Source organism: Hemibagrus wyckioides, linkage group LG08 (genome assembly GCF_019097595.1).
Source record: "Hemibagrus wyckioides isolate EC202008001 linkage group LG08, SWU_Hwy_1.0, whole genome shotgun sequence".
Classification (NCBI taxonomy): domain Eukaryota; kingdom Metazoa; phylum Chordata; class Actinopteri; order Siluriformes; family Bagridae; genus Hemibagrus; species Hemibagrus wyckioides.
This window is the reverse complement of record NC_080717.1, coordinates 27,037,811-27,063,750: the sequence shown is the minus strand read 5'-3', so window position 1 is coordinate 27,063,750 and position 25,940 is coordinate 27,037,811. Positions and strand designations below refer to the sequence as shown.

The 25,940-nt window shown below is 39.2% G+C and overlaps 2 protein-coding genes across 4 annotated transcripts in view; both read left to right on the top strand.

The window, feature by feature from the left end:
* Positions 1–22,332, top strand: part of ppfibp2b (PPFIA binding protein 2b) — a 68,552-nt gene extending 46,220 nt beyond the window's left edge. For 2 of the 3 annotated variants that reach the window (XM_058398096.1, XM_058398095.1), the window contains 20 exons: positions 1,088–1,180; positions 3,721–3,832; positions 6,312–6,373; positions 6,612–6,687; positions 7,993–8,099; positions 8,371–8,441; positions 9,423–9,483; positions 10,974–11,009; positions 11,225–11,366; positions 13,561–13,696; positions 14,266–14,385; positions 14,481–14,634; positions 16,641–16,752; positions 17,025–17,113; positions 17,208–17,330; positions 17,420–17,545; positions 17,843–18,031; positions 18,693–18,860; positions 21,180–21,245; positions 22,132–22,332. In XM_058398096.1, the coding sequence (XP_058254079.1) occupies positions 1,088–1,180; positions 3,721–3,832; positions 6,312–6,373; positions 6,612–6,687; positions 7,993–8,099; positions 8,371–8,441; positions 9,423–9,483; positions 10,974–11,009; positions 11,225–11,366; positions 13,561–13,696; positions 14,266–14,385; positions 14,481–14,634; positions 16,641–16,752; positions 17,025–17,113; positions 17,208–17,330; positions 17,420–17,545; positions 17,843–18,031; positions 18,693–18,860; positions 21,180–21,245; positions 22,132–22,194 (2,106 nt within the window). In that variant the 3' untranslated portion in view covers positions 22,195–22,332. Of the gene's footprint in view, positions 1–1,087; positions 1,181–3,720; positions 3,833–5,252; positions 5,286–6,311; positions 6,374–6,611; positions 6,688–7,992; positions 8,100–8,370; positions 8,442–8,617; positions 8,672–9,422; positions 9,484–10,973; positions 11,010–11,224; positions 11,367–13,310; positions 13,344–13,560; positions 13,697–14,265; positions 14,386–14,480; positions 14,635–16,640; positions 16,753–17,024; positions 17,114–17,207; positions 17,331–17,419; positions 17,546–17,842; positions 18,032–18,692; positions 19,453–21,179; positions 21,246–22,131 lie in introns of those variants that run through there. The other variant, XM_058398094.1, reaches the window with a different exon arrangement.
* Positions 21,182–25,817, top strand: rep15 (RAB15 effector protein). The gene is made up of 3 exons (XM_058398098.1): positions 21,182–21,245; positions 23,650–23,718; positions 23,907–25,817. Exon 3 carries the CDS (start codon positions 23,937–23,939, stop codon positions 24,654–24,656), a length of 720 nt encoding a protein of 239 aa, XP_058254081.1. The 5' UTR covers positions 21,182–21,245; positions 23,650–23,718; positions 23,907–23,936; the 3' UTR covers positions 24,657–25,817.
* Positions 25,818–25,940: the final 123 nt, after the last annotated feature.

The window sequence follows — 25,940 nt, the reverse complement described above, 5'->3', positions numbered from 1 at the left end:
GATTTGGTTTAAGGAATCTGGTGTTCCTGCATGATTAGACCTCTCACTAACCCAGGGGGTGTTGAGAGTTTTTTTTCCCCTCTGTAGTGGGTTTTATTGATGGTTAACGCTATATATCACTCTCAATAAAAGGGCAACTGATTAAAAGGTAACTAATATCATCTTAACTCTCAACTTTAGCTCCATTGCCCCACAGAGTTTGAGAACTGTCAAGCTCTTTACATCATGCTGTGCAGGGCAGCAGATACCATGGCTTTTTGTTTGTTTGTTTGTTTGTTTGTTTAAACCATTAAATCAAATTTATTTTAACAATAAAGTTCCCACCTACGGATTAGTCCCTTTTTACTGAGAGTGCTCATAAACACTTTGAGTTGCTGTGTTATCAGGTGCATCATATCAGGGCGAGGAAACTAAGGAACCCCGAAACATTTTTTCTGGAAGGAGATTTATCTCGTATGTCATACGAGATGAAGGAGAAGCAGCGTGTGCTCTAAAGTCTTCACTACCGAGTCGCTCCATATTTGCATAATTTGGACACGCCCACATCTAATCACCAACACTCGATGTCACTCATGCTACCCTAAATCGTAGCTTTGATTGAAAATAGATGATATACGGTGTAGGGGTGAGTGAGTGGAGCTAAAACACAGGCTGGTGCACCTAATAAACTGGCAACTCATGATATAATAAAACATAGTAATGTATGTAGTGTGTATTCATGGTGGAGGAGCCTGAGCCGTAACTACAGATCATCTTGTTTCAGGATTTTTATTAACAGCACGATGTGTGGCTTGGGTTCGGGTTCGGGTTTGGGTTCTGTCTGAAAATCTCCATCCTTTTGGATTGGGTTTATTGTATTTGTGTACAATAATTATTAATACGTTTGTATTAATGTTTTATTAAAGTTCTTTTAGACGTTTAAGGTGGTGGCACAACCGTGACGATCGACTGATCCAAATCATGACCCCGAGACATTTAACCCGGTTTAACATCCTTAAAGATGTCGATTATCCCGTGGAGAGTTGATTTTTGATTGCAGATTTTTGTTTGTGTGTGTGTGTGTGTGTGTGTGTGTGTGTGTAAGCAGGCTCTGGAGCACGAGCTGCGTGCATTGAAGGCCAAAGTGGACGATTTGGAGAACGAGAAATCTCAATATGAGAGAAAACTGAAAGCCACGAAGGTAATGTGAATGTTTTTGAAATGAAATTAAAATTAAAAAGAAATTTTTATTATTAAATCCTTTTGTGTGAACACTTTAACTTCTTAAACTGTTTCTATTGTACTTCTTCTTTCTCCTTTCACTGAGCGCTGGATTTGGAGCGCTCTCTCCCTCTATCATTTCCTTGACACTTTCTCTTTTATCTCTGTATGCTTTCTCTCTCTCTCTCTCTCTCTCTTTCTATCCCCCTCTCTTCCCTCTCATTCATCTCTCACTTTCTCTCCCCCCCGATCCCCCCCTCTCCCTCTCTCATCTCTATCCCCCTTTCTTTCCTCTCCTCCCTCTCTTACTCTCTCTCTCTCCCTCTTTCTCTCCCTCTGCCACCCTTTATATATATCTCTCTCTCTCTCATTTCTATCCCCCTCTCTTCCCTCTCTCGCTATCTCTCTCCCCGCTGATCTCTCTCTCCCTCTTTCTCTCCCTCTTTTCCTTCTCTCTCTCTCTCTCTCTCTCTCTCATCTCTATTCCCCTCTGTTTCCTCCCCTCCCTCTCTCCATCCTCGATCTCTCTTTCTCTCCCTCTTCCCCTCATCTCTCTCTCTTTCTTTCTCTCTCTCTATGTTCTTGCATTCATTTTTTCTCCCATCTCCACATTACCCCCCCCAGCTCCAGCTGTCTCTTACTCGTTCTCTCTTCGTCTTTTTCTCTCCCTGTCTAGCTCTCTATCTCTTACTCTCTTCATGTGTGTTACCAGTCGCTCATGACCAAGCTCTCGAGCCTGAAGCTCACAGTCGAGCACACTCAGGTTGAGAAGCAGCGCTGGGAGGAGCGTTGTCGAGCCGCTCAGGTGCTTACTCGTCTTCCTCACCCATTTACCTTCATCACCAAAGGAGCAGAACGTGAAGGACAGGACCACTGAGATGTACATGAGAGTAGAGCGAGAGCTCGAATGCCACACCAAGCCAGTGGAAAACTGCGCAAATTAATCAAGAAACAGATCTTTTTGTTTCTCGATGGGTTGTGAAAGTAATTTTTTTTTTGCTGCAGATCGTTTTGTTGAATAAGAAAGAATTCATTTCTTCACAGAGATTAAATTACAGCAGAACCTCGGCATAGGAATTTAATCGGTTCCGGAGGCGAGTTCTTTTTTTGAAAATTTTTGAAAAAATTTTTGGTGAAAATTTGTATTGTGAAACGAATTTTCTCATAAGAAATAATGTAAATGCAGATAATCCATTCCAGCCGCCCAGAAATATTCCCAATACGAAGCGTATGTAAACTGTATGGCTGCTTACAAAGAACTGACCCAAGCCAAGCATTCCATGTCAAGGGTCCTCACAGGAAGTCGTGCCACCAAGCTTGAGCTAAAAATAGAACAGACCGCCCACACCCGCAATCTGTCAACAAAAAAACACCCCAAAAATCACCTAGCTTTTGAACGCATGCTAAAGGCATTGGTATCGCGGGTTGACTCTTTCACACAGCTTTCACTGACTGAAAACAAATTCGTAAACTCTCTTCGCTTGGCTTTCCACTGAGGCTAACAAGTTTTGAAAATAAATTCTTTGTGTAACAAAAAAGACTATGCCAAACAAATCTTTCTGGAATATTTTAGAATTTAATTGATGATTATATTATTACTCAGACTTTTGACTAGACCTTACAAGTTTACGCCTTTCTAATTTCGTTCCTGTTGCCGTTAGCGACGATCCCATCGTAGGTCCTCTCCTACAGTTCTGATGCTCCTCTGTTCCTCAGCTTCGTGCTCCTCTTGGTTTTTCTTTGTCTCGTATCTCCATGTACTGTCTGCACCCAAGACTTGATGTATAAGGTGCTTTCCAGGTCTCTCTCTCTCTCATTGTTTTTTGTCCTCATCATCATGTATGAGTTGTTGTTTCGCTGGACGTTTTGGGCTTCAGAGGTGAGAAAAAGTGAGGTTGAGTTGAGCTATCATGGTGGTCAGTTTCTTGAAATAGATTCCTGATTTCTCAGGAATGTGTGTGTGTGTGTGTGTGTGTTGGAGAGGGAGGTACGGTAGAGCAGCAGTGCTCTTGATCTTGACAAGGAGGAGACAGTACACAATTAGCTTGTGTTTTTTCCTGAGCAGGATCTAATGATAGGCGCTTGGTGCGATCTCTCCACCAGCTCTGTCTTATTTAAGGCCTCGCTGCGGCACAGACGAGTAGAAAGCAGAAGCCAGATCTTTCTTTTTGCTTATCCATTTCATAGCTCGATCTAAAATGGCTCCCTAAGCCCCTGAGATCCTCCTTCATTAACAAAGTGTTGAGCTGTGGCAGCAAGTTCCAGGTCCTCACGAATGCATGGATGTGAACATCTGCTTCTCTTCTGAATCATCCGACGTCTCTCCTCTGTGTAGCTGTTTCTCTTCATCCTGTCTCGTCTTCCTCCTAAAAGATCAGACCTCATTTAAGCATGTGTTTAAACCCCAGCACAGACCCCAGTGTTTGGTCCTCCTGTGGGATTGTTGAGATGTTCCACGCCGTATCCTACAGATCACACAGGAGATTTAGAAACAGCAATAATCTGCTTCACTTTTTGCAGACGGAGATCACCGAGCTTCAGCAGATTTTGTCGTCCAAAGATGCAGAGATCGAGAGTCTACAGAATCAACTCCTGTCCAGAGGAAATGGCAGCAGTGATGGAGTGGACAGAGGTAAGCGATTCGAGTCTGAAAAACGCCATGATGTAATACTGAGCTCATGATCTCCTGAGTCTAGGATTATTGTCCTGAAGGATCCTGAGTGCTAAGTGCACCTTTTTAAAAGCATTCATTAATAAATCACAGCAGCATTATTTTTTTTTATTTTAAAACTAAGAAAAAAAAACAATTCTTCCATTTTTGTTTAGAAATTATATTTTAATATTTTAGTAGACACCATGCAGTGTTTTTTATTGCAATTCTTATTATATAATCATTCAGTTAATAAATTATTTGTACATATATAAATGAAATAAATATCGAAATAAACCAAGTAAAAGTACCATATGAGATCAACAGAAGGGAAACTTCATCTTATTCATCTTATTAATATGTACTAACATTAGGGTTAGGGTTCTTTTTTTTCTCTAAAGAAATACAGTGATTAGATTTATTTAATACGTCTAAATGTCTAGAGATAAAAATATCAGTATAATATAAAAGGATTAATTATTTATTGAAAGGTTTAAAAAAATATTTTTACATTTTTTTAAGCTTATAAAATCAAACTTAAAATAATTTCTCTTTACACGTTTCACACTGGTATGAAGTATTCATGTAAAAGCTAAAAAGAGTCACTGTGACTTTTGTAGGAAATGAGTAATAAATGCATAAAAAAATATAGATTTAAATAACAATAATAATAATAATAGTAATAATGATTATAATAATAATAAATTAAAAACATAAATGCAAAAAAGTAAACAAATATGAAAAAAAAGAAAAATTATATATTAAATGCAGTCTGGTGGATTTTTTAATCCACAGCATTCAAGTTAAATTGTTTAATTATTAAATCAAACATTAAATATTTTAGGGCCTGATGGACAGATTAAATGAGCAGATACATTTAAACTCAAAGAAAAAAACATGCAACAAAATTAACAAAAATTGTTTGTGTGTATCTGTCTAAAAATAATTCCAAAGGCTCTAAGTACTGTCTGTGTAATTATAGATAGATAGATAGATAGATAGATAGATAGATAGATAGATAGATAGATAGATAGATAGATAGATAGATAGATAGATAGACGGACGGATGGACAGACAGACAGACAGATTGACCAACGGACAGACGGACGGACCAAAAGACAGACAGATAGATGGATAGACAGACAGACAGACAGACAGATGAATGGATGGATAGATGGACAGACAAGATTACAAGATGTATACACACAAAAATATAAAATTTATATATATATATATATATATATATATATATATATATATATATATATATATATGTAGCTGCTTAAATAATCAGAAACATTGCACCAGTTCAAATGTGTCTCAAATCTTAGAGCAGGTGATTAATCCGTGTCTCTCTTCTTGTGACGTCTCTCTCTTCTTGTTCCTCTGCTCTGTGCTGTAGAGGAGGTGTACAGGAGGAAATTAAAAGAGAAACGTAAGCAAACGTGTGACCGAATGTCTGCACTTTGCACCTCAATGCTGAATGCTGAATTGCCTGATATACACAAGCATGCTGTGTGCGTGTGTGTGTGTGTGTGTGTGCGTGTGTGTGCGTGTGTGTGCGTGTGTGTGCGTGTGTGTGCGTGTGTGTGTGTGTGTGTGCGTGCATGTGTTTCAAAAGTCTGAATCATCTGTGGCACACCCTGTAAAACAGACACACACACAGACACACACACACCCTTGTTTTCTCAATTCCGTCTTTGTGTATTTAGTGTTGTTCACTATCATTAAAAAGTTTTTAGAACTCGTTATTTTTGTTGAAAGTTGAAAGAAATTGTGTATAAAAAAAGGTAAAGGGCAAAAAAAGAATAATAAATCGTTTAAATATAAGTCATTGTTATGAAATGTACCCTTTGTTGAGAGGTTTTGATGTTGTACAGTTTGTCATATGTCATATTTTCATAAGTTTTAAGCTTTGTCATAAGTTTAAAATATTATTTATAATATTTATTTCAATTTATGTCTCAACCAATCAGGAAGCGATTGAGAAAAACAAACGTGAAGGGTAAAATTCAGCTTTGTTCGTGAGCAGATATAAGGAGATGAATATTATATAAGGAAATGAAAATAACAACACTGAAATATTTTATTTTAATACTAATTTTAATAATATTTTTATTTTATTATTTTATTTTCAATATTACAAATTTGCACTTTAACTAAAAAACAATTCAATGCACTGCCTCCACTACCAAAGTAGGCTGTTAAAAAAAAAAGAAAAAAAATAATTTATTTCTATCTTTCTGAGTATTGATTTCTAGTTCAGTTTGGAAAATAATAGGATGGGAATGTTTCTGATATTCCGAAGGTTCTATATAACCGACCAAAACAAACACACACACTGGGTTTATATTAGTTTATTAAAGCTGTAATAAAGTTAAAGGGTGGAACTCATGGTACAGTATGTTTTAACATGCTGGTTTCATGTGTGTGTGTGTGTGTGTGTGTGTGTGTTTTCCAGATCTGGAGATGCAGAGACTGAAAATTGGGATGGAGTCACTTTTAGCTGCAAACGATGAAAAGGTTAAACCTTGTTATGAAGATTATAGAGTGTGTATCGCTCGGTGTGTGTGTGTGTGTGTGTGTGTGTCGTTTGCATCACACACATTAAATTAAATATGTAAGTATAATGTAGTTCTTTTATATGTGTACTTTTGGGGGTCAGCAACAGCCGCTACTAATTTCTTGTGTTTGTAAAAACATCCTGGTCAACAAACCTGATTCTGTTCCTGATCTAACATCTGGGTTGTGTCTTGCACAGGATCGTCACATAGAGGAGCTCACAGCGCTGCTCGGCCAGTACAGGAAATGTAAGGACATGATGGTGCTTTCTCAAGGTAACACACTCACATGTACACACTCCATTCACTTCACACTACACTTGGGCTGTAAACGGAAAATGAAATGGATCCAATGTATGTGTATGTTTATAACATGGACAGTAAAAACTTTTAGATGTACACCGTTCAGACATAACACTGTGGGCAGTGAAGTGAATAAGACTGATGATCTCCTCATCATGGCACCTGTTAGTGGGTGGGATATATTAGGCAGCAAGTCAACATTTTGTCCTCAAAGTTGATGTTAGAAGCAGGAAAAATGGACAAGTGTAAGGATTTGAGCGAGTTTGACCAAGGGCCAAATTGTGATGGCTAGACCACTGGATCAGAGCATCTCCAAAACTGCAGCTCTTGTGGGGTGTTCCCGGTCTGCAGTGGTCAGTATCTATCAAAAGTGGTCCAAGGAATGAACAGTGGTGAACCGGCATCAGGGTCATGGGTGGTCAAGGCTCACTGATGCACGTGGGGAGCGAAGGCTGGCCCGCATTTAGCTAGCAAGCTTTTGTTAAACTGGCTTCTTACATCGGGATACTGTATATCCTTGAAAATATGTGTATATAAACATTTCCGTGTCTTGTTACTGAAATATTAGATAGCACTTTATAATATCATGGGTCTAGAATCTTGGTTTTAATATTTTTATTGAATTTTCAATATACATATACAAAACATTTAACAAACCCCCAGCCCTTACCAACAAAACCCTAGAGTAGCGTTCATGCTGTCCATTAAATCCGATAAGAATTACAGATGTTGTTAGAGAAAAAAAAAAATCTAATAATAATGACAATAAAATAAAAATTAAATTAAATTAATTAAAAAAAAGGGAGAAGGGGTTCAAATAATAATTATCTAAAACGGTCAACATAATCAATGAAAGTTAAAATTATTGGCCATGTGAATAAATAAATTTCTCTTAAAGAAGTCTTTTTTTGTATTCCTTACTCATACATATAATCTGGAAGTCATGTAGAACGTGATAAAATATCTGTTAAGGTGGCTTCGGGTCCAGAATGCTTGTCTGTATTTGGATGCACCTCCTTCTCTGGGCCGTCTGGGGGGCGGAGCTTATTGAACATTACAAATTGAACCTACCTAATGAATAGAGATGTAATTTTGGAAAGAATAAAAAAAATTTAAAAATTATTTTAGTATAAATGTGGTTCTGTGGTGCAGTTTATACAGCATTACACTCTTATTCTCTCCCTCTGTCTCTCTTTATTTTCTTTCTTTCTCTCTCTCACTCTCTCTCTCTCCTTTTCTCTCTCTCTCTCTCTCTCTCTCTCTCTCTCTCTCATACAGTGTGTGGTGATCGTTTGCTCTGTGGCAGTAGTGATGAGGATCTCAGTGGGAGGATGCGAGCTCTGCCCCATAAAGCTCACTCGGACATCGTCAGATCTGAACTGCAGGTTCGCCTCTAAACTCATTCTCCACACAGGAATAACTTCTATAGAATAACCTGCAAAAAAAAAAAAAAATATATATATATATATATATATATAATTATATAATATATATTTCATGAGAATGAGATATTGTACTGTGTACGTTCATTTAGGGCATTGGAAAGAGAAAATGTGGGGTTGAAAGAAAGAAAGAAAGAGAGAGAGAGAGGGAGGGAGGGAGGAAGGAGTCTTCAGACTATTAGGTTAAAATAAAAAAATTCTGTTTTTTGTGTAGATGTCATCATCTCGAGGAACGCCTCAACTCTTACTGCCCTCAATGTGTCTACAAAATGATCTTGATTCCAGGTGAGGAACACACACACACACACACACACACACACACACAGGGGTCAGTGTTTACCTTAAGGGCTGAAATCTGAGTTACACTCTGACTTACAGTCATACTCTGTTTTGTCTATTTTTCTTCTCCTTCTCTTCATCCTCTTTTCATCTTTCTTTCTGTTTCTGTGTGTGTATCGCAGCTGTCGCAGTCTGCAGTCCCCTATGGACTGCCACAGCTTGCACAGCGGACAATGGCAAGTATGGGTGCATGTGGGTGCAGTGTGTGTGTGCAGTGTGTGTGTGTGTGTGTGTGTGTACCGGCTCTGTGTGTGTGTGTGTTTGTGTACCAGCTCTCTCTGTGTGTGTATCTCAATATGCCGGCTGTGTGTGTGTGTGTATGTGTGTGTGTGTGTGTGTACTGACTCTCTCTCTGTGTGTGTCTCAATATGCCGGCTGTGTGTGTGTGTGTGTGTGTGTACTGGCTCTGTGTGTGTGTGTGTGTACCGACTCTCACTGTGTGTGTCTCAATATGCCGGCTCTGTGTGTGTGTGTGTGTGTGTGTACCGGCTCTCTCTGCGTTTGTATGTCTGTGTACCAGCTCTGTGTGTGTGTGTGTGTGTGTGTGTCAGCTTTATTTAAGTTCTGTTCTCCAGTCTTCTCAGTGAGTTTTTCCTCTCCACTGTCGCTTCTGGCTTTTTCATTAGGGATCGAAATCAGCATCTGGATTTCTGCACATCTGCTTTGTGACTAGCGTTAAAATCACTACATGAATGGAATTTAACTGAAAACTGGTTATTCAGTACTGAGGGGCTTTATGTCTACTGTATGTACTATAAAAGTTTGTTAAGGACTTTAACAAGCCAATGGAATTTGATATGTAATAATGTGTACAAAAATTCCAATGGGCTCTGTAAAATAAATAAATAAATAAATAAATACATCTACGTTGCTCGCTCTTTCCTGAATGCTGAGTTTGAGAAGGATCTCCTCCTCTGTCTGCTGCAGGTCGACTCTGAGGATGCTGTCTTCCAGTCTGGAGGAGTTACAGAGTGGATCCAAACACAGGGTTTGTATGGTTTTAATGCTTATTACCAAAAATGTGTCTTGCTTCAGTAGAATCTTTAGCACGATGCACCCTGATACACTTTTGAAGAAAAATATTAACGTTAGTCAGACGTGGTGAAGACTTTAATATTATTTGCTCATTCTTAGATAAACAAGGGATAAAAAAAAAGTACATGTGCATGTAAGTCAATGTGGGACGGTTTAAAAAATGGAGCGACACTATTGAATTGAATCGAGAGATCTGGATGCTCAAAAAAATGTAGATATGTTCACTATAAAGTCTATTTGCAATAAATGTCGCAAAATTAAATATTTGTGTTTATCGTGTTAAGATAATTAATAAGTTGATGAACAGCTGAACAACATTTTACTGACATACTGGATAACATCACTGACATGGGGCTTTTATTTTATCGTCTTGATTATACCATGGCCATGAAGGTGTTTATTTTGCTTTACTAAATAAAAAATATAAATTTTTATATTGTTATTTTCCTGCTGTCACTTACATTATAGCAGTTACGGTATAAAAAGTGGTTTCCTCACCAGACTCTCACTTGTCCTGTTATCAAGAAAGTCCTCTTTCTAAAAGATGTCAAAAAAAGTAAATTTACAGCTTTAACTCTGATAGCTACTAAGAGCTGACACTGGAGACTCCTTCCAGAAATACTCAATAAATACACTATGTTGGCAAAAGTTTTGGGACGTCTGCCTTTACATGGACATGAATGTAATATGGAGTTGGCCAGCTTCACAGCTTCAACTCTTCTGGGAAGGCTTTCCACAAGGTTTAGGAGTGTGTTTATGGGAATTTTTGACCATTCCTCTGGTTTGAAGAGAAGGCCTGGGTCACAGCTCTAATTCATCTCAAAGGTGTGCTATCAGGTTGAGGTCAGGACTCTGTGGAGGCCAGTCAAGTTCCTCCACACCAAACTCTCTCATCCATGTCTTTATGGACCTTGCTTTGGTCACTGGTGTGCAGTCATGTTAGAACAGGAAGGGGTCATCCCCAAACTGCTCCCACATAGTTGGGGGCATGGAATTGTCCAAAATGTCTTGGTATGAAGCTGAAGCATTAAGAGTTCCTTTCACTGGAACTAAGGGGCCGAGACCAACCCCTGAATTCAATTACTTTGAGGGGTGTCCCAAAACTTTTGGCAATATTGTGTATCTCCTCTTTGAACATTTCATCAAATACACACATTTTTGAACAGTAGCTGCACTACTTTCATAGCATCTGACACCTTCTGACCAATCAGAATTAAGAACAGCGCTGTAGTATTAAAGCAAATCAGACCCTTTCCAGCCAATCAGAAACAAGTATTTTCCATGTCCATGGTATAATTATATATATTTATAATTTATATAATTATAATTTATATAATTTTTATATATATTTAATTAATTATAATTTGCCTATTAACATACCCAAACTAATTGTGCGTGTGTGTTTTTTTTTTCCCCTTTATTTTCCATTTTTGCTTATGCAAGCATGTAATGGGGCAAGCTGTAGCGCCTAATCTAGAGGTACTACTATCAAACAAACATTAACCTTTAACCTCTAACACACACACACTCACATACACACACACTCACACACACATGCAGAGCTAACCAAATAAACCGTTTGAGTCATTTTACAGAACTTGATTTCACTTGTAAAGCAGATGAAAAGTAACAGTTTACAGAAAGAGAGACTTGTTAATGTAACTCCTTCTACTTCTACGTTACTCTTCGTACAGAACCGACTCATCTCAGACAGCAGTAAGTACCAGACTCTTCCGGGGAAGTTGTCCAGACCGGAGCAGAACGGAGAGAGGGATCGGCTCTCATCTCCGCTCCAGCTGTCACCTGACGAGAGCGAGGAGAGCGAGATCAACCTGAGTGAGTGGACGTCTAAACACCAGCTCTTTCGGCTTCTTTTAATCCTGATCAAACTGCAGTGTTTGTGAAGGAGACTCAGGAACTGGACTGAACACCGCCTAGCTAGTGCACTTTGCTTTCACTAACATTCCCAGAAGAGCTTTTGCAACCTGCATTAGCTCCTTTATTCTTCATGTTGAACATTATTACGATCTTATAAAGGAATTTACACTTTTTATTTCTTTACCTCCAATATAATCGATCAGCCAAGATTTCTAATCAAATATGTATGTACAGAAATCCCTATATTTACATATGCAGCATCTACCATTACTATAGCAACAAGGAGAAAACTGATCTTTAGTGAAGAGATGCTCATAAGAAAACATTGATATCTTTATCCGTGAATTCTCAAGCCAATAGGAAACAAGTGGGTGGGACTGTGGGGAAGTTTCCTGGCTTTTGACTCACTGGTTTCTTCATGTTGCTTAAAAAATATTTGGAAAAAAAAAATCATCTAGCTAACATCAGAAGTCAAAAAAAATTTTAGATTATTCATCTTGATGCAGTTTTGGTGCATAAAATTTGCTTGATGTGTAAACTAGTAGCTCTATGAATTAAAATAAACTTCACAAACTTCAGATGCCAGTTATTTTCTGGCTGGACGGCTACTTTTGAGGTTAGGAGAGAGGACGTCTCATTTGTTTGCTAAATCTCTTCTTTTGCCATATAAAATGAGCCTCTTTCAGCCTCGTACACTTCTTGCTGTAATCCACCAGCTCTAATCACAACCCAGCTTCTTTTCTTCTCACTGTTTGTAACTCCGTGGTGTTTCTGCATGGGCTGCTCTTCCTCTTTAATCCCTCGCTCCGTCGCTGTGGCTGTCTCCGCTCTCGTCTCCTCGCTGCTGTGTTTTGCGCTCTGGTGTGAAGATCGCTGCAGGAGTGCCAGCGCCCCGGCGTTAGGTACCGTACTCTTGGCTTCGCTTCCGTTTCAGTTTCAGCACGACACATTAAAGCAGGAAAAACACTATAAACGTTAGGGGAAAAATTAGGCATGGAGTGATTCACTGGCTTGTGAGAGACGAGAGGCGAGGGTTATCGGTTTTGGCTTAAATTATACAAGGGAGTAAAATCTTTCCAATTATTAATTCATAAAACTATTACTAACATTTATGCTTTCATGCTTTTTACCAGGAATTGGTTATTTCAAAGACGGTATTTTTTGCCATTAGACACTCTAATGTTAACATGAAATTCAAAAACCCTCAACTGCCCCACCCCCTTTCATGTTTTAAATTTGCATACTGAACCATGATAGGCTCTTTGGCATTGTGATGCAATAACACAAATCTGTCATGTGCTGAATCCTAACAGATTCCTGGGAGATATTCAGGTCCTCCCTCCCTTCTCTATCAGCCATGTTGGATAGGGTGAAGTGCAAGAAGTTTGTACACCCTCAGGACAAAGGGAAAAAGACAGGAGTTCAGTGGCACATAGCAAAAATAACAAAATTGGTCAGCTAGTGTTTGGATTTTTAACATATTAATTTAGAATAAAACAATTGTTCTAGTTTTGTAGTTTTCATCTCCCTTTCTAAATCTGTTAAATTTTTACCATAAAAATAATAATGCCTTTATCCTCTTTCATATAATCAGTTCATATAAAGCTTTTGAAAAGACAAAACAAAAGCAAAATCATTTATAAACGTTTTATAAAAGGTTTTATTGCTTAAAAAACAAAATCAGTAGTAACATGGAAACAATTAGTTTTGACTTTCTGGGGCAGCTTTGATTCAAAACTAAGACTAGAGATCTTCAAAATGAAGTAAATAAAGATTTACATGACATAACCAACACTCCAGCACCATAGCAGCATTCTCCAAGCAGCATAAAGCAAGCACTATTAAATAGCTCCAGCACTGTAACACATTATGTTTCTCTCCATCCTCTCACGCATGCCTCAGCACCACGCTGGAAGCTCGAGCTTTTCACAGCCGGTGGGTAAATTTCAGATCGTTGAGATAAGCAATATAAAAACCCCAGAGCTGGTCACAGTTTGGTGTCTTTCCTGATCTAATGCAAATCATTTAGCTCATGGGTTATTCTGAGTGCCTTACATGAGATGTCTGAGAGCAGGAAAAAACGTCAAACTGCAGGCTTTGTGAATTTCCAGACTGAAACAGGATTTGAAATGGGTGCCTCCTGTTTTCTCAGCAAAGTCAGAGAAGATGGACGAGTCCACGCTGTCGGACGTGTCCCCCTTGTCATCGGGCATGGACTCAGGCCAGCAGTCGCCTGTTTCTCCTGACAATAGGAAGAATCAGAAAGGCATCAGGAAGCTGTGGGGAAAGTAAGCTACCCAATGAGTTCAGACTTGAACGTCTCCATGATTCTACTGGTTTTTGTACAGAAATGTAATAATGTTGTGCTGTTATGGGAAAATAACCATCTACAGGGTGGTGTGATGTTATTTTTACAGCTGGTCATTTTCCAGTAATAGCATGTCCTCGAGTGTTTGCATTTTTATCAAAGCAATTACCAATGCTAATGATTTTTTATTCATTTAAAAATGCCAAATTGCGCTGATTATCCATTTATAGTTAATGTTGTGGAAAGTCTAGGAAAGATATATTAAAGAGTCCTTCCCTTACCAGACTCTCTTTAAGTCTCTCTTGAAGTTAATAAGACAAATGCAGCTTGTCATGTTACTAAGAAATATCAACAAATTTGTAAATCTTTATACATGTTCCTGTGTAAGTTGTTATTATAGTAATGATGACATATTTAAATGAGTATGTTAATATAAAGGCGTGATTTGACCTGCACTCTTAACCGATTAGATCCAAAATTCAAGTAATTTACATTTACATTGTGTAGGTAAATGATTGCAATAATATTTGGGAACATCTGTTGAATCAGGATCAGAAGGACACAGTCAGGCGGTCTGCCTGCAGATGGTGTGGACGATTTCAAGAGAGGCGGCGTCCGTTCCACAGCAGGTCCTCGGCTAGCAGGCGTGGGCAACAGAGATTCAGCACGGTATGACTGACATGTTAAAAGCAGTCAGTCAGGATATTCGGTGGATACGAATTGCCTGTATACGAACAAAAAATTGCTTGTTGTTTTTCTTTCAGAGAGATGAACAACACTCCTTTCTCAAAGTGGTCATGTGATCAGGTGTGTGCCTGGCTGGAGGATTATGGGCTGGGACAGTACGTTCCCATGGCCAGTCAGTGGGTGAGCAGTGGACAGACTCTCCTCTCGGCTTCCCTGCATGACTTTGAAAAGGTACACTCCTACATGGATAACTACATGGGTGCACTCACAGACAGAGAGACCATTCCAGACCCACACAGAGGCAAAAAGGATGTTTTATCATAATGACATATCGGCTGAACTGAGTGGGATTGGTCAAGATTGTCTGGAAGAGTGGCAGAATTGGTCAAAAGTATGGTGGGGTTGGTGGGATTGGCCAAGACTGAATGTAGGAGGTGACAGGATTGGCTAAAAGTGTCTGTAAGTGTAGCCATAATTGGTCATGTTTGTCTGAAGAAATTAATCAGGAGTCTGCAAGAGACTGTGGGATTGATCAAAAGCAAGTGTGTATTCTGGAGCAATTGGTTAAGAGGTGCTAGGATGGTCTAGAATGTCTGAAGACATGGACAGGATTGGTCAAGAGTGTCTGCAAGAGAGGGTGGGATGGATCAAGAGCAAGTGTGTGTTCAGGGGCAAATGGGATTGGTCAAGAGTGGGTAGGATAGTCAGGAATGTCAGGAGGAATGGACAGGATTGTTCAAGAGTGTCTGCAAGAGGGGGTGGGATTAATCAAAGCAAGTGTGTATTTAGGAGCATTTGTGATTGGTCAAGAGTGGGTGAGATTACTCAAGAATGTCTGGAGGAATGGACAGGATTGGTTAAGAGTGTCTAAAAGAGAGGCTAGGATTGATCTGGAGTAAGTTTTTATTCAAGAGCATTTAGGATTGGTCAAGAATGTGCAGAATTAGTCAAGAATGTGTGGAGGAATGGACAGGATTGGTGAAGTGTTTTGGCAGGAGATGCAGTGATTGGCCAGAAGTGTTTGCAGGACTGGGGTGGATTGGTCAAGAGTGTCTGGAAGAGTGGGTAGGATTGGTCAAGAGTGTCTGGAAGAGTGGGTAGGATTGGTCAAGAGTGTCTGGAAGAGTGGGTAGGATTGGTCAAGAGTGTTTGGAGGAACAAACAGGATTGGTAAAGAATGTCTGCAGGAGTAGGAAGGATTGGTCAAGAGTGTTTAGAGAAACAGTCAGGATTGGTTGAATATCTGCAGGAGTGAGTGGGATTGGTCAAGGGTTTATGCAGGAATTGGTGAAAATGGTCAAGAGTATCTGCAATACTAGATGGCATTGACCAAGATTGTCTGCAGGATTGGATGTTGATGTTTAAGAGTGTTTTCAGGGTTGGGCAGGAATGATCAAGTGGAGTGGGTGGGCAGAATTCATCAAGTGGAGTGGGCGGGCAGGATTGGTCAAGTGGAGTCGGTGGGCAGGATTGGTCAAATGGAGTCGGTGGGCAGGATTGATCAATTAGAGTGGGTGTGCAGGATTGGTCAAATGGAGTGGGTGGGCAGGATTAGTCATATGGAGTGGGTGGGCAGGATTGATCTAGTAGAATGGGTGGGCAGGATTGGTCAAGTGGAGTGGGTGGGCAGGATTGGTCAAGTGGAGTGGGTGGGCAGGATTGGTCAAGTGGAGTGGGTGGGCAGGATTGCTTGTCTGTGTCAGTGAGAGAGATTCCATCAAAATTCCAGAGCAGGCAAGATTAAAAACAGTCCCCTACATACACATAGCTGTAGTACTGTATGTTAATCTCATGCTCCTTTCAGTCTGTGTGTCACTGCAACTCAAATCCTCAATCAGATCCACTCTTCCTCACTGACCTGACCATCATCAGGCTTTCCTGCAGCTCCACATGTCATTTCAGCTCAAGCTTCAGTTTCACCTGCCAGCAATGTTGACTGAGGGCTAATTTACACTGACGACTCTGTCAAACACAGATACACTTCATCAAATTGTCATCATACCTGTAATTGTGTTTATATTCTCCTATCGGATCATAAATAATATTGAGTCATAATATGATATTGTGAATATATTATTATTATTATTATTATTATTATAAGGGCATGGCTTTCTGAAAACAAAACCCTTGACACCATACATTTTCTGAGAGATAATACTGAATGTTAAGAATTTTGTAACTTATGTGAAGTGTTTACACACAAATTATTAATATTGGTTTATGTATTGGTTTATTAGGAGCTGGGGATCAAACACCCGCTGCACAGAAAGAAGCTGCAGCTCGCCGTCCACTCGTTGACCACGCGGCAGAGCGAGAAATCCGCAGAGCTCGACCACATCTGGGTCACACGTGAGTATTCAGTGCTGATGACTGCAGTTATGTCTAAAATCATATGAGTTGATTACTTTTGAGCAACATAATCCAGATTTACAATTATCATGATGAATAAAGAACTGTTTAATTGCAGGATCAAATTCAAAACCAAATTCCTCAGATATCATCATTTTAATTCATCTGTATATCTAAGAACAATTTTGTGGTTATATGGAATTAAAACCCCACAGTATAGTGTACGATGTCTGATATGTCTGACTGAGTGATTTGGTTTGTGCATCCCGCAGGATGGCTGGACGATATCGGCTTACCGCAGTATAAAGACCAGTTCCATGAAGGCCGTGTGGACGGCAGGATGCTGCAGTACCTCACTGTGGTAAACACCTCAATATGGACTAGTGCCTGTATCGGGCTGCTTATGTTTTTATTTCACCTGAAGCGTCGTACTGATGCGGTTTCATCTTCCTCAGAACGACCTGCTGATTCTTAAAGTGACTAGCCAGCTGCATCACCTCAGCATTAAATGTGCCATCCACGTGCTGTATGTGAACAAGTTCAACCCTAACTGCCTGAAGAGGAGACCAGGGGACGAGGTGATGCAAAGCATGGTGTTTTTTGTTTTGTTTTGTAATAAGTGTAATATAACCACAATCACTGAATTGAAGTTTTTACTTTCTCACAGATGCTGACATCACCCTCAGAGGTGGTACAGTGGTCCAATCACCGTGTGATGGAGTGGCTTCGCTCTGTGGATCTAGCCGAATACGCTCCCAATCTGAGGGGTAGCGGCGTGCATGGGGGTCTCATTGTGAGTAGCACACACACACACTTACTGTGACTTTAATACTGGTTATAGACCAAGCCAATTGAGGGTTAAGGGTCTTGCTCAGGGGCCCATCGGTGGCAGCTTGGTGGACCTGGAATTCAAACTCACAACCTTCTGATCAGTAGTCCAAAACCTTAACCACTAATCTACCACACCCCCTTGCTATAACCCTTATGTCTTGTGCTTCCTCATTCCTGATTGCTAATCTGACTTAGCATCTTACACTGAACTGTGTGTGCATGTGTAATCCAGTTTAATTTCATTTTTTTGAACTTCTAGATCCTCGAGCCGCGCTTTAACTCGGACACGTTGGCGATGCTGCTGAATATCCCGCCCCAGAAGACCCTGCTGAGAAGACACCTCAACACCAACTTCAACTCTCTAGTGGGAGCTCAGGCTCAACTGGAGAAACAGGAATACATGGAGTCTCAGAGCTACACACCGCTCTCCACTACAGCTAAAGTCCGGGTACTGCATCTGTCTAGGGCTCACTATGTAGTTCACTACCAGACCTGATTGAACACATCGTATCCAGATTAGCAATCCAGATTAAATTTGGTAGATCTTAAGGAGGTTGGTGACCACGGGGTTAGACATTGAATCCTCCTATAAAACTGCGTCTTCATTATGTAAGAGGAAGAAGAACTGAGGGCATGAAGCCTGTATTATCACCACACATACAATACATTACAGCAGAATTCTTTTCTTTGCGTATTCCAGCTGCAGAAGTTGGGGTCAGATATGATGCAGCACCCCTGGAACAAGGAGGGTTAAGGGCCTTGCTCAATCACCCAGCAGTGGAGATTGTTGGTTCTAGGGCTTCATCCTCCAATCAATACCCCAGAGCCTTAACCATTTGAACCACTGCTCCCAGCTTAATTCAACTCAGTTTAAGGAATACTGGTCCTAAGGTGCAATGGAAAAGGGACTACAGTTAAAAAGATCTCAACCTGCTGATATTAGCACTGTGAATAAATCCCAGCTAGACATGTTCAGTCAAAATAATTAGGGTTAGGGTTAGCATCATTACACATTAATGAACCGATATTTTTGATGGCTGAACATTTGTGTGTATGATCAGCTTGGTATTTAATCACTCTTATTGCCTCTCGTTCTCTTTTTCCTACAGCCAAAGAAAATCGGGTTCTCCAATTTCAGCCAGCTCCGAAAGAAGCGCCCTGATGACCCTAGCGACCTCATCTGCCCTCTGGAAGCGCCGAAAGTTCTGGCGCTGCTCGGCGATTCCCAGCGACCCAGCTTGGGTGTACAGGAGCGGGAACCTGAGAGGAGGGAACAGGTGGGGTCTCAGCTAGGCCAGAGCTAAACTAACCCCCCACCTCGCTCTCAGCTCACCACCAACCTACCCCTCCATCCGCTCATTCCCTGATCACCTGGGCCAAACCCCTCCCTTTTCTCTGTGCCATCGTCTAATCCCCATCATCCCTCACTCACCATCACGGCACGTTACTGAGTGATGACGACAGACCGACTGTGAACTTTAATAATTGTATGATTAAATTTCCTCAACGATCACGTCATGTCTTCAATTCAATTCAGTTTATTTTTGTATAGTGCTTTTAACAAAGAGCATTGTCTCAAAGCAGTGTCTTCATCTTCCATTATATAATTTTGTGCTGTTTGGGGAAAACAGGATTGATGACCTTGTGCAATATTTGTACATGTATTTAATATTTATAGCGAGGAATTTTTAACAGAAATCAATTTTATGGATAATCTTTATATCATCTGCCATATTCAAGGTGATATTTTTTATAAGCAATGGATATGCAGTTTCATATTGCGAAGCACTTTGTATATATTTATAAATGGGTAAAAGACATGAAATCTATGAAATACAATAATCAATAAACCTCATTCATCACTCACTATATTTTATGGTTGATTTCATTTTCTCAGATAAGTCCTAATTTATTATAATTAATGAATCTACAACACTACAGTTTAGGAGAAATTGAATCTGGTTCATTCATACAGTCCTTTATGAAGTCACACTGACCTGCATGTTTAACACTCATTAACCTCCTTTTATGAATGGATCTGGCAACCCACTTTTAACGTGGGGGAAAATGCACTCAAGAAGTATGCAAAATTTTGTTTCTTTGAAATGGAATAGGTCATTCTTCTTACCCTGACTGTAAAGTATAGCTTTACATGGCTTTTAAAAGTTTTACATTTTTACATTTAGTTACATGTTCACAGATAAACACAGATTTAGATAAAATTTCATTTGTGTAAAATTTTTTTAGAAAGGCTATATTTCTCATTTCTCTCTTTCTTTTTTTATGAATATTTGATCAATTCTGTTTAATGGATTTTAGCATTGTTTCTCCTGTTGTCTGTTTATTCCCCTAAATTATTAATCTTCTTCATCTTTGGGATTTTCCCTTCAGGGGTCTCCACAGCGAATCATCTCTCTCCACCTATCCCTATCTTCTGCATCCTCAACACTTACACCCACTAGCTTCATATCCTCATTTATTCCATCCATATACCTCCTCTTTGGCCTTCCTCTTTTCCTCCTGCCTGGCAGCTCCATGTCCAACATTCTCCTACCAATATACTCACTCTCCCTCCTCTGGACATGTCCAAACCATCTTAATCTGTCCTCCCTAACTTTGTCCCTCAAACGTCCAACATGAGCCGTCCCTCTGATGTACTCGTTCCTAATCCTGTCCATCTGTGTCATTCCCAAAGACAACTTCAACATCTTAAATTATTATTATTATTATTATTATTATTATTATTATTATTATTATTATTATTATTATTATTATTATTATTATTATTAAAATGTGTTAATTGTATTAACATTATTAGCATAAAGAGAAAGTTTATTAAATGTTATGTTATGTTATGTTATGTTATGTTATGTTATGTTATGTTATGTTATGTTATGTTATGTTATGTTTTATCGTGTCATACTTCATAACTTCCCTCATAGAAATTAAAGTGTGGAAAATTAGAAAAATGTACTTTACATAAATACCCTTCTCATAAGGTAAATTTTTTATCATGTACTTATTATTTTAAAAAAGTGAAATGTATGAATTTATACTGTATTGTTTTATATATATATAATTGTTGTAAAAATAAAAAATGACATATATATATATATATATATATATATATATATATATATATATATATATATATATATATATATATATATATATATATATATATATATGTCATTTTTGTTCTAATTTTTGTTCTGTTCAAAGCTAACAGCTGGAGTCTATCCAAACCTTTCATACCTTTAAACAGACCACATAAACATTCACCTGTGTTTTTTGCCAGAAGATTCAGGCATCACTGGGGGCACAGAGTGACTAAAACTCTATCATATAATTCAACTGTAATGTAAATGCCATTAAATTCCAATAATTCCTTAGTAGATAAACTCTAAATGGATGGAAAGGTATATTACTAGTTTTTACTATCCACATACCACAGTGGGCGGGGTTGCAAACTTTTGCACTCAACTGTGTAGACCAGGAGATCTTTTTGTTTTGTTTTGGGCTTAATTTAGTGCATAATTCAAATGGGTTTTAAATGTTTTCTTGCTTGTTGTTTGATGAATGACTCCACATTTCAGATGCAGATAACGAAAGGAGCAGTGATGCAGATCGAAGCATTGTCAGAAGGCATTAACCACCTCACAGTGAGTGTTTCTCATCCTTCTTCTGTAATTATGCCTCTGCTTCATTAACACCCTAATAGAGTCATATTTGCTATTTTGAATTTTGTATGTTTTCTCAATTAATCTCGGAGAAGAAGGAGGAGGCTCGAAGATATATATAAAGCCAACGATGTGACTATTGTTGTCTTTTTGAAGACCGAACTGAACTAATTATCGATCATGTTTAAACATCACAAGTGAATTTCACCTCCAGTGATGAAACTGAGACTGATGTGGATGCTGATGAAAAAAGTGTACTTTTATATTGTAAACTTTTGTTCTAATGTTGTTTTTCCATGATTAGATTTGGTTGTAAATGTAAAGCTTTTTTCTTCATTTTCACTTTTAATTAGATGTAGATAGATAGATAGATTGATAGATAGATAGATAGATAGATAGATAGATAGATAGATAGATAGATAGATAGATAGATAGATAGATAGATAGATAGATAGATAGATCAGTATCAGTATCTATCAAAAGTGGTCCAAGGAAGGAACAGTGGTGAACTGGCGACAGGGTCATGGGCGGTCAAGGCTCATTGATGTACGTGGGGAGCGAAGGCTGGCCTGTGTGATCCGATCCAACAGATGAGCTACTGTTGCTCAAATTGCTGAAGAAGTTAATGCTGGTTCTGATAGAAAGGTGTCAGAATACACAGTGCAGGACGGGTCAGGGCTGTTTTGGCAGCAAAAGGGGGACCAACACAATAGACTACAAATCATGTTGCAGAATGTGGTTATAAAATTTACAGACAAGCTGATCTTAGATCAGAATAATGACACTCCGGATCTAAGAGTGGCTTGTTTGAGGAGAGATATTTGCTTTGCACTCTAACTCCAGCCATTGCTTCACCTCTCACTTGCAGCACTTACTCAGCCGAGACGTCCTTCTGAGGGGAATGAGACGCAGCCACACCGCCATGGTGTGACCGAACGCTGCTCGGCTAACACTGCTACCTCCCTGACCTGCATCAGACCCACAGTTTCCTCACTGATAACCCACAACCTCCTTGATTCTCTGATCCAGGCTTCACCTCACACCTCACACTTTACACCTCAACCTAACATACCACCTTCCCTGCGGAAGCTTCCAGAAACAGACTCTGATGGCACTCGAACACTGGAGCTTGCCCGGTTGGAGCTTCAGTCACACTGCCATCGTTATTGTCATCTTTAGTAAATTGTATCAGTAGTACTTCTGTGTGTTAGGCTGATTTAGGATGTATGATAAAATACACAAAGGTAAGCACAAAGTTCTAGAGGTTTAAGGTATATTTAAACGTATATTTTCTTAAGCATGATGTATTTTTGGATTAGGATTAACAATTTTAACAAACACAGCACACCATGAGAAAATAATCTTGATAAATACCTCATTGAGCTGTGAATATTTCCGTACACTCCGAAAGTAAATCGTGATTTTTTTGTGTCTTTTCTTTTTTTTTTAAATATATATTTTTATGGACCGGCACCTTACACAGCTTATACATGTAGCTGAAAGTAATCTGTACTTAAATAAATGTACTGTTATATCAAAAGAATCAGCTTCAAGCACTTAAATATGGGCTCCGTGTTCCTCAAATCCTGCGTGAAACTGCTCCGAGTCGATCCTGATTCCTTATAAGCCACTGTAGCTAATAAATAAGAGAAGCTTATGGCCATCAGTTTAGCATCATCCAAACTATCTAGTATCGTGTTCATGATACATAGCAAAGGATTTTCCAACTTTCTATACATCATTTACCCAAAACTGGCTTCTCAGTGTCTCCTAAATACAGAATCAAGAACAGCTAAAATAAATAAAGACTCATTTTTACTGTTTAATTCTCAAATCAGATCGTTCAGAAGGTGTTGATTAATTTTCTAACAGCAGCTCGGACTATGCAGTATTATTGCCTACTAGGCAAATCATAGGTTTATAATTATTTTTAATACCTTATCATTTAATATGTTATCATGACACCAAACTCCTCTTTGCTGGAAAATTCCATATGATGAAGAGGAAAAAACTATATTATTATTTCTATAATATATGACTTCAGCCAAAATTAATGATTTAAGGACAATTTATTATTTACTGACACAACATTGCAGGCATTTTTGGTGTTCAGGTGTTCCTATACACAATGGGCACAGTAAAGTCTCTAACCATTAAAGTGCTTTGTTCCTTGAAACAAGCCCATGTTTGTCCTTTTTGTTACAAATCCCTCTAATAATGGGTGCAAATTTGGACAGGCAGCTTAAAGACAAAAAAAGAAAAAAGAGGATAAGCCAAAAGTAAACTCTCCAAGTCTTCTAGAGAAGACTCCCACTGAGCAGATGGATGACACTGCTTCTGGGAGGATCCGAGTTTGTTATTCTGCCTTAAACTAGTTTTTTGATAGGAATCCAGAGAAAAGAAGAGAGAGCTGGACGGAGTTATTTCCCAAAATACCAAAGAAAGACTGATCCTGGTGAGTATTTTACGGTTCATCTTTACCTGAGATATTTAAAAAGAACTGATTTTTTTTGTTTAGCATGCTATCAATAAACCAAGACCTGATTGGCATTGCCATTACTTGTTTAACTAAATTAACCCTTATGGGGGGAAATGAAATATTATATATGATTTGACACAAAATTTGAAATCTAATTTTCATAGTGCATTAAGGAAACAACTCTTTGACCCAAGATGAACCGAACAGAAAACCAAACCAAGAAGAAACCCAGGACATTCAAGTCCCTATGGTCCATCTCTGAAAAACCCTCAACTGCATCATGCTGCTCCCTCTTTAGCGACTGTATTCATGTGGCTACATCCAGGACGCGCGAGTATCTTCACTTCACAGACCCAGATAATAAGTTCTGGCCAAGCGGAGCGGTCCTGCGTGAGATCTTCCTAATGACTTACATCCGGCGCAGCTTCCAGCTGAACCTTAACATTACCTTCAGCTGCACAGTGATGACTCATGGACAGAGGTTCCTACTGGGAACTGACTGGGTCTGGGCTGTGCTGGATCCACCCAGTAAAAACCCCAGAATCCAGATTGCCGTGCAGGTCCTGCATATTGAAGAGAACACTCAGGAGGATTTTGAGGAACATTCCAGCCTGGAGACGGAGCCATTTCAAGGGACCAGAGCTGAGAGACTGGTGGAATTCTGTGCAGGAATTGGGAGGAGCTGCTTTGCTCTGTTCCTCTTCTTCGGAAATAAGAACGATCCTGGGAACATCTATGGACTGTTGAGTAACAACCTGCACCAGGCGCTTGGGAAGTGCGTTAGAATTGATCAGAGGTTTATCGAGGGGTTTTTCAAAGGGGCCAAGGGTTTTGTTACTGCCTTTGGGATGCTGCAAGCGGTGGTTGGTAAGAAGGATAATGACCCTCTGACCATGCTTGTCAAGTTCGCATAACGTTATCAGACTCATGATCATCATCAGCAGCTGCTTTTGCTAATTACACCTGGCAAAGCCAATGGACAATTAGAGCAGACAGCCTTGCTGTGGTTTCCTTACAGCACCTGGCTCTGACATTTCTGTCCACAGTCTTTTAACATCTGTCTAGATAGTTTCACAGAATTATTTCACAATGCTTTACACACACACCCACACACACACACAGCACCAGTTCTTTGTCAGACTTCAAGACTTCAAAATTCAAGACTGTGAGTCTCAGCTAATGAGTAGATATCTAAAGGAAGATTTCAGCCATAAATTCCCAACGTTAAATACAATTTAAACACACTGTGAAACTCAGAACTAAGCTTCAATGGCTTGTTATTAGCTTCGTAACTCGACTACAGAAACAAACATTATAGACCAAACATGTAATGTATAAATTTTGGCTTTAAAGATGGGATAAACTTGCGTATTGTGTTTTCTGTCTAAATGCGCATTTAAAGTAACTCAATAAAAAAATTTGTGGCCATTCATGGGGGGGTCACAGTGGCTTGTGGTTGCACCTCCCAGGTTGATTTCTGCCTCTGCCCTTTGTGTGGAGTTCACTTGTTCTCTGCTTGCTTCAGCGTTTCTTCTGGGTTCTCCGGTTTCCTCCCCATTTCAAAGACATGAATTGTAGGATGATTGGCATCTCTAAACTGTGTGTGTGTGTGTGTGTGTTTGTGCCCTGTGATGGATTGAGACCCCAGTACATCCCCTGCTTTCTGCTTGAGTCCCCTGGGATAGACTTCCTCACAACCATGCGTAGAATAAGAGGTACAAAACATAAAGAGATGGATATTTATATACATGATGTTAATAAAATACTCCATTCTGTACAGAGAATGCTGCTAAAGGAAAATAATATTGCCATCCAGAACTGGATTATTTACCTACACCAGCAGGTCCGGATACCTTTTATTCCACTTATATACTGTATCGCTGCCAACAATTACTCATTAAAATGGTAAAGATTTATGAACAGTTCACGTTATCACGTGCATTATAGCTAAACTAAAAGTATACAGCTGTTTCCTCAAGACAAAAAAAAACTAAAAGTCCTCAAAATTCTCACTTTACAAAGTGCTGAAACTGGAGACTCCTTCTGTAAATGTCAGTTTGCCATATCAGTGAAATGTTTATTCTTCATAACTAAAACTTAGACATAGGGTATTATTCCCTCTGAATTAGTCATTAATATACTGTAGAAATGATAATGTATTAGAAGGAATTTATTAATATATACATATGTTTGCACTA

Excerpts from the sequence above, each read along its gene's own strand:
- rep15 (XM_058398098.1), top strand. The coding sequence starts at position 23,937 with ATGAACCGAACAGAAAACCAAACCAAGAAGAAACCCAGGACATTCAAG.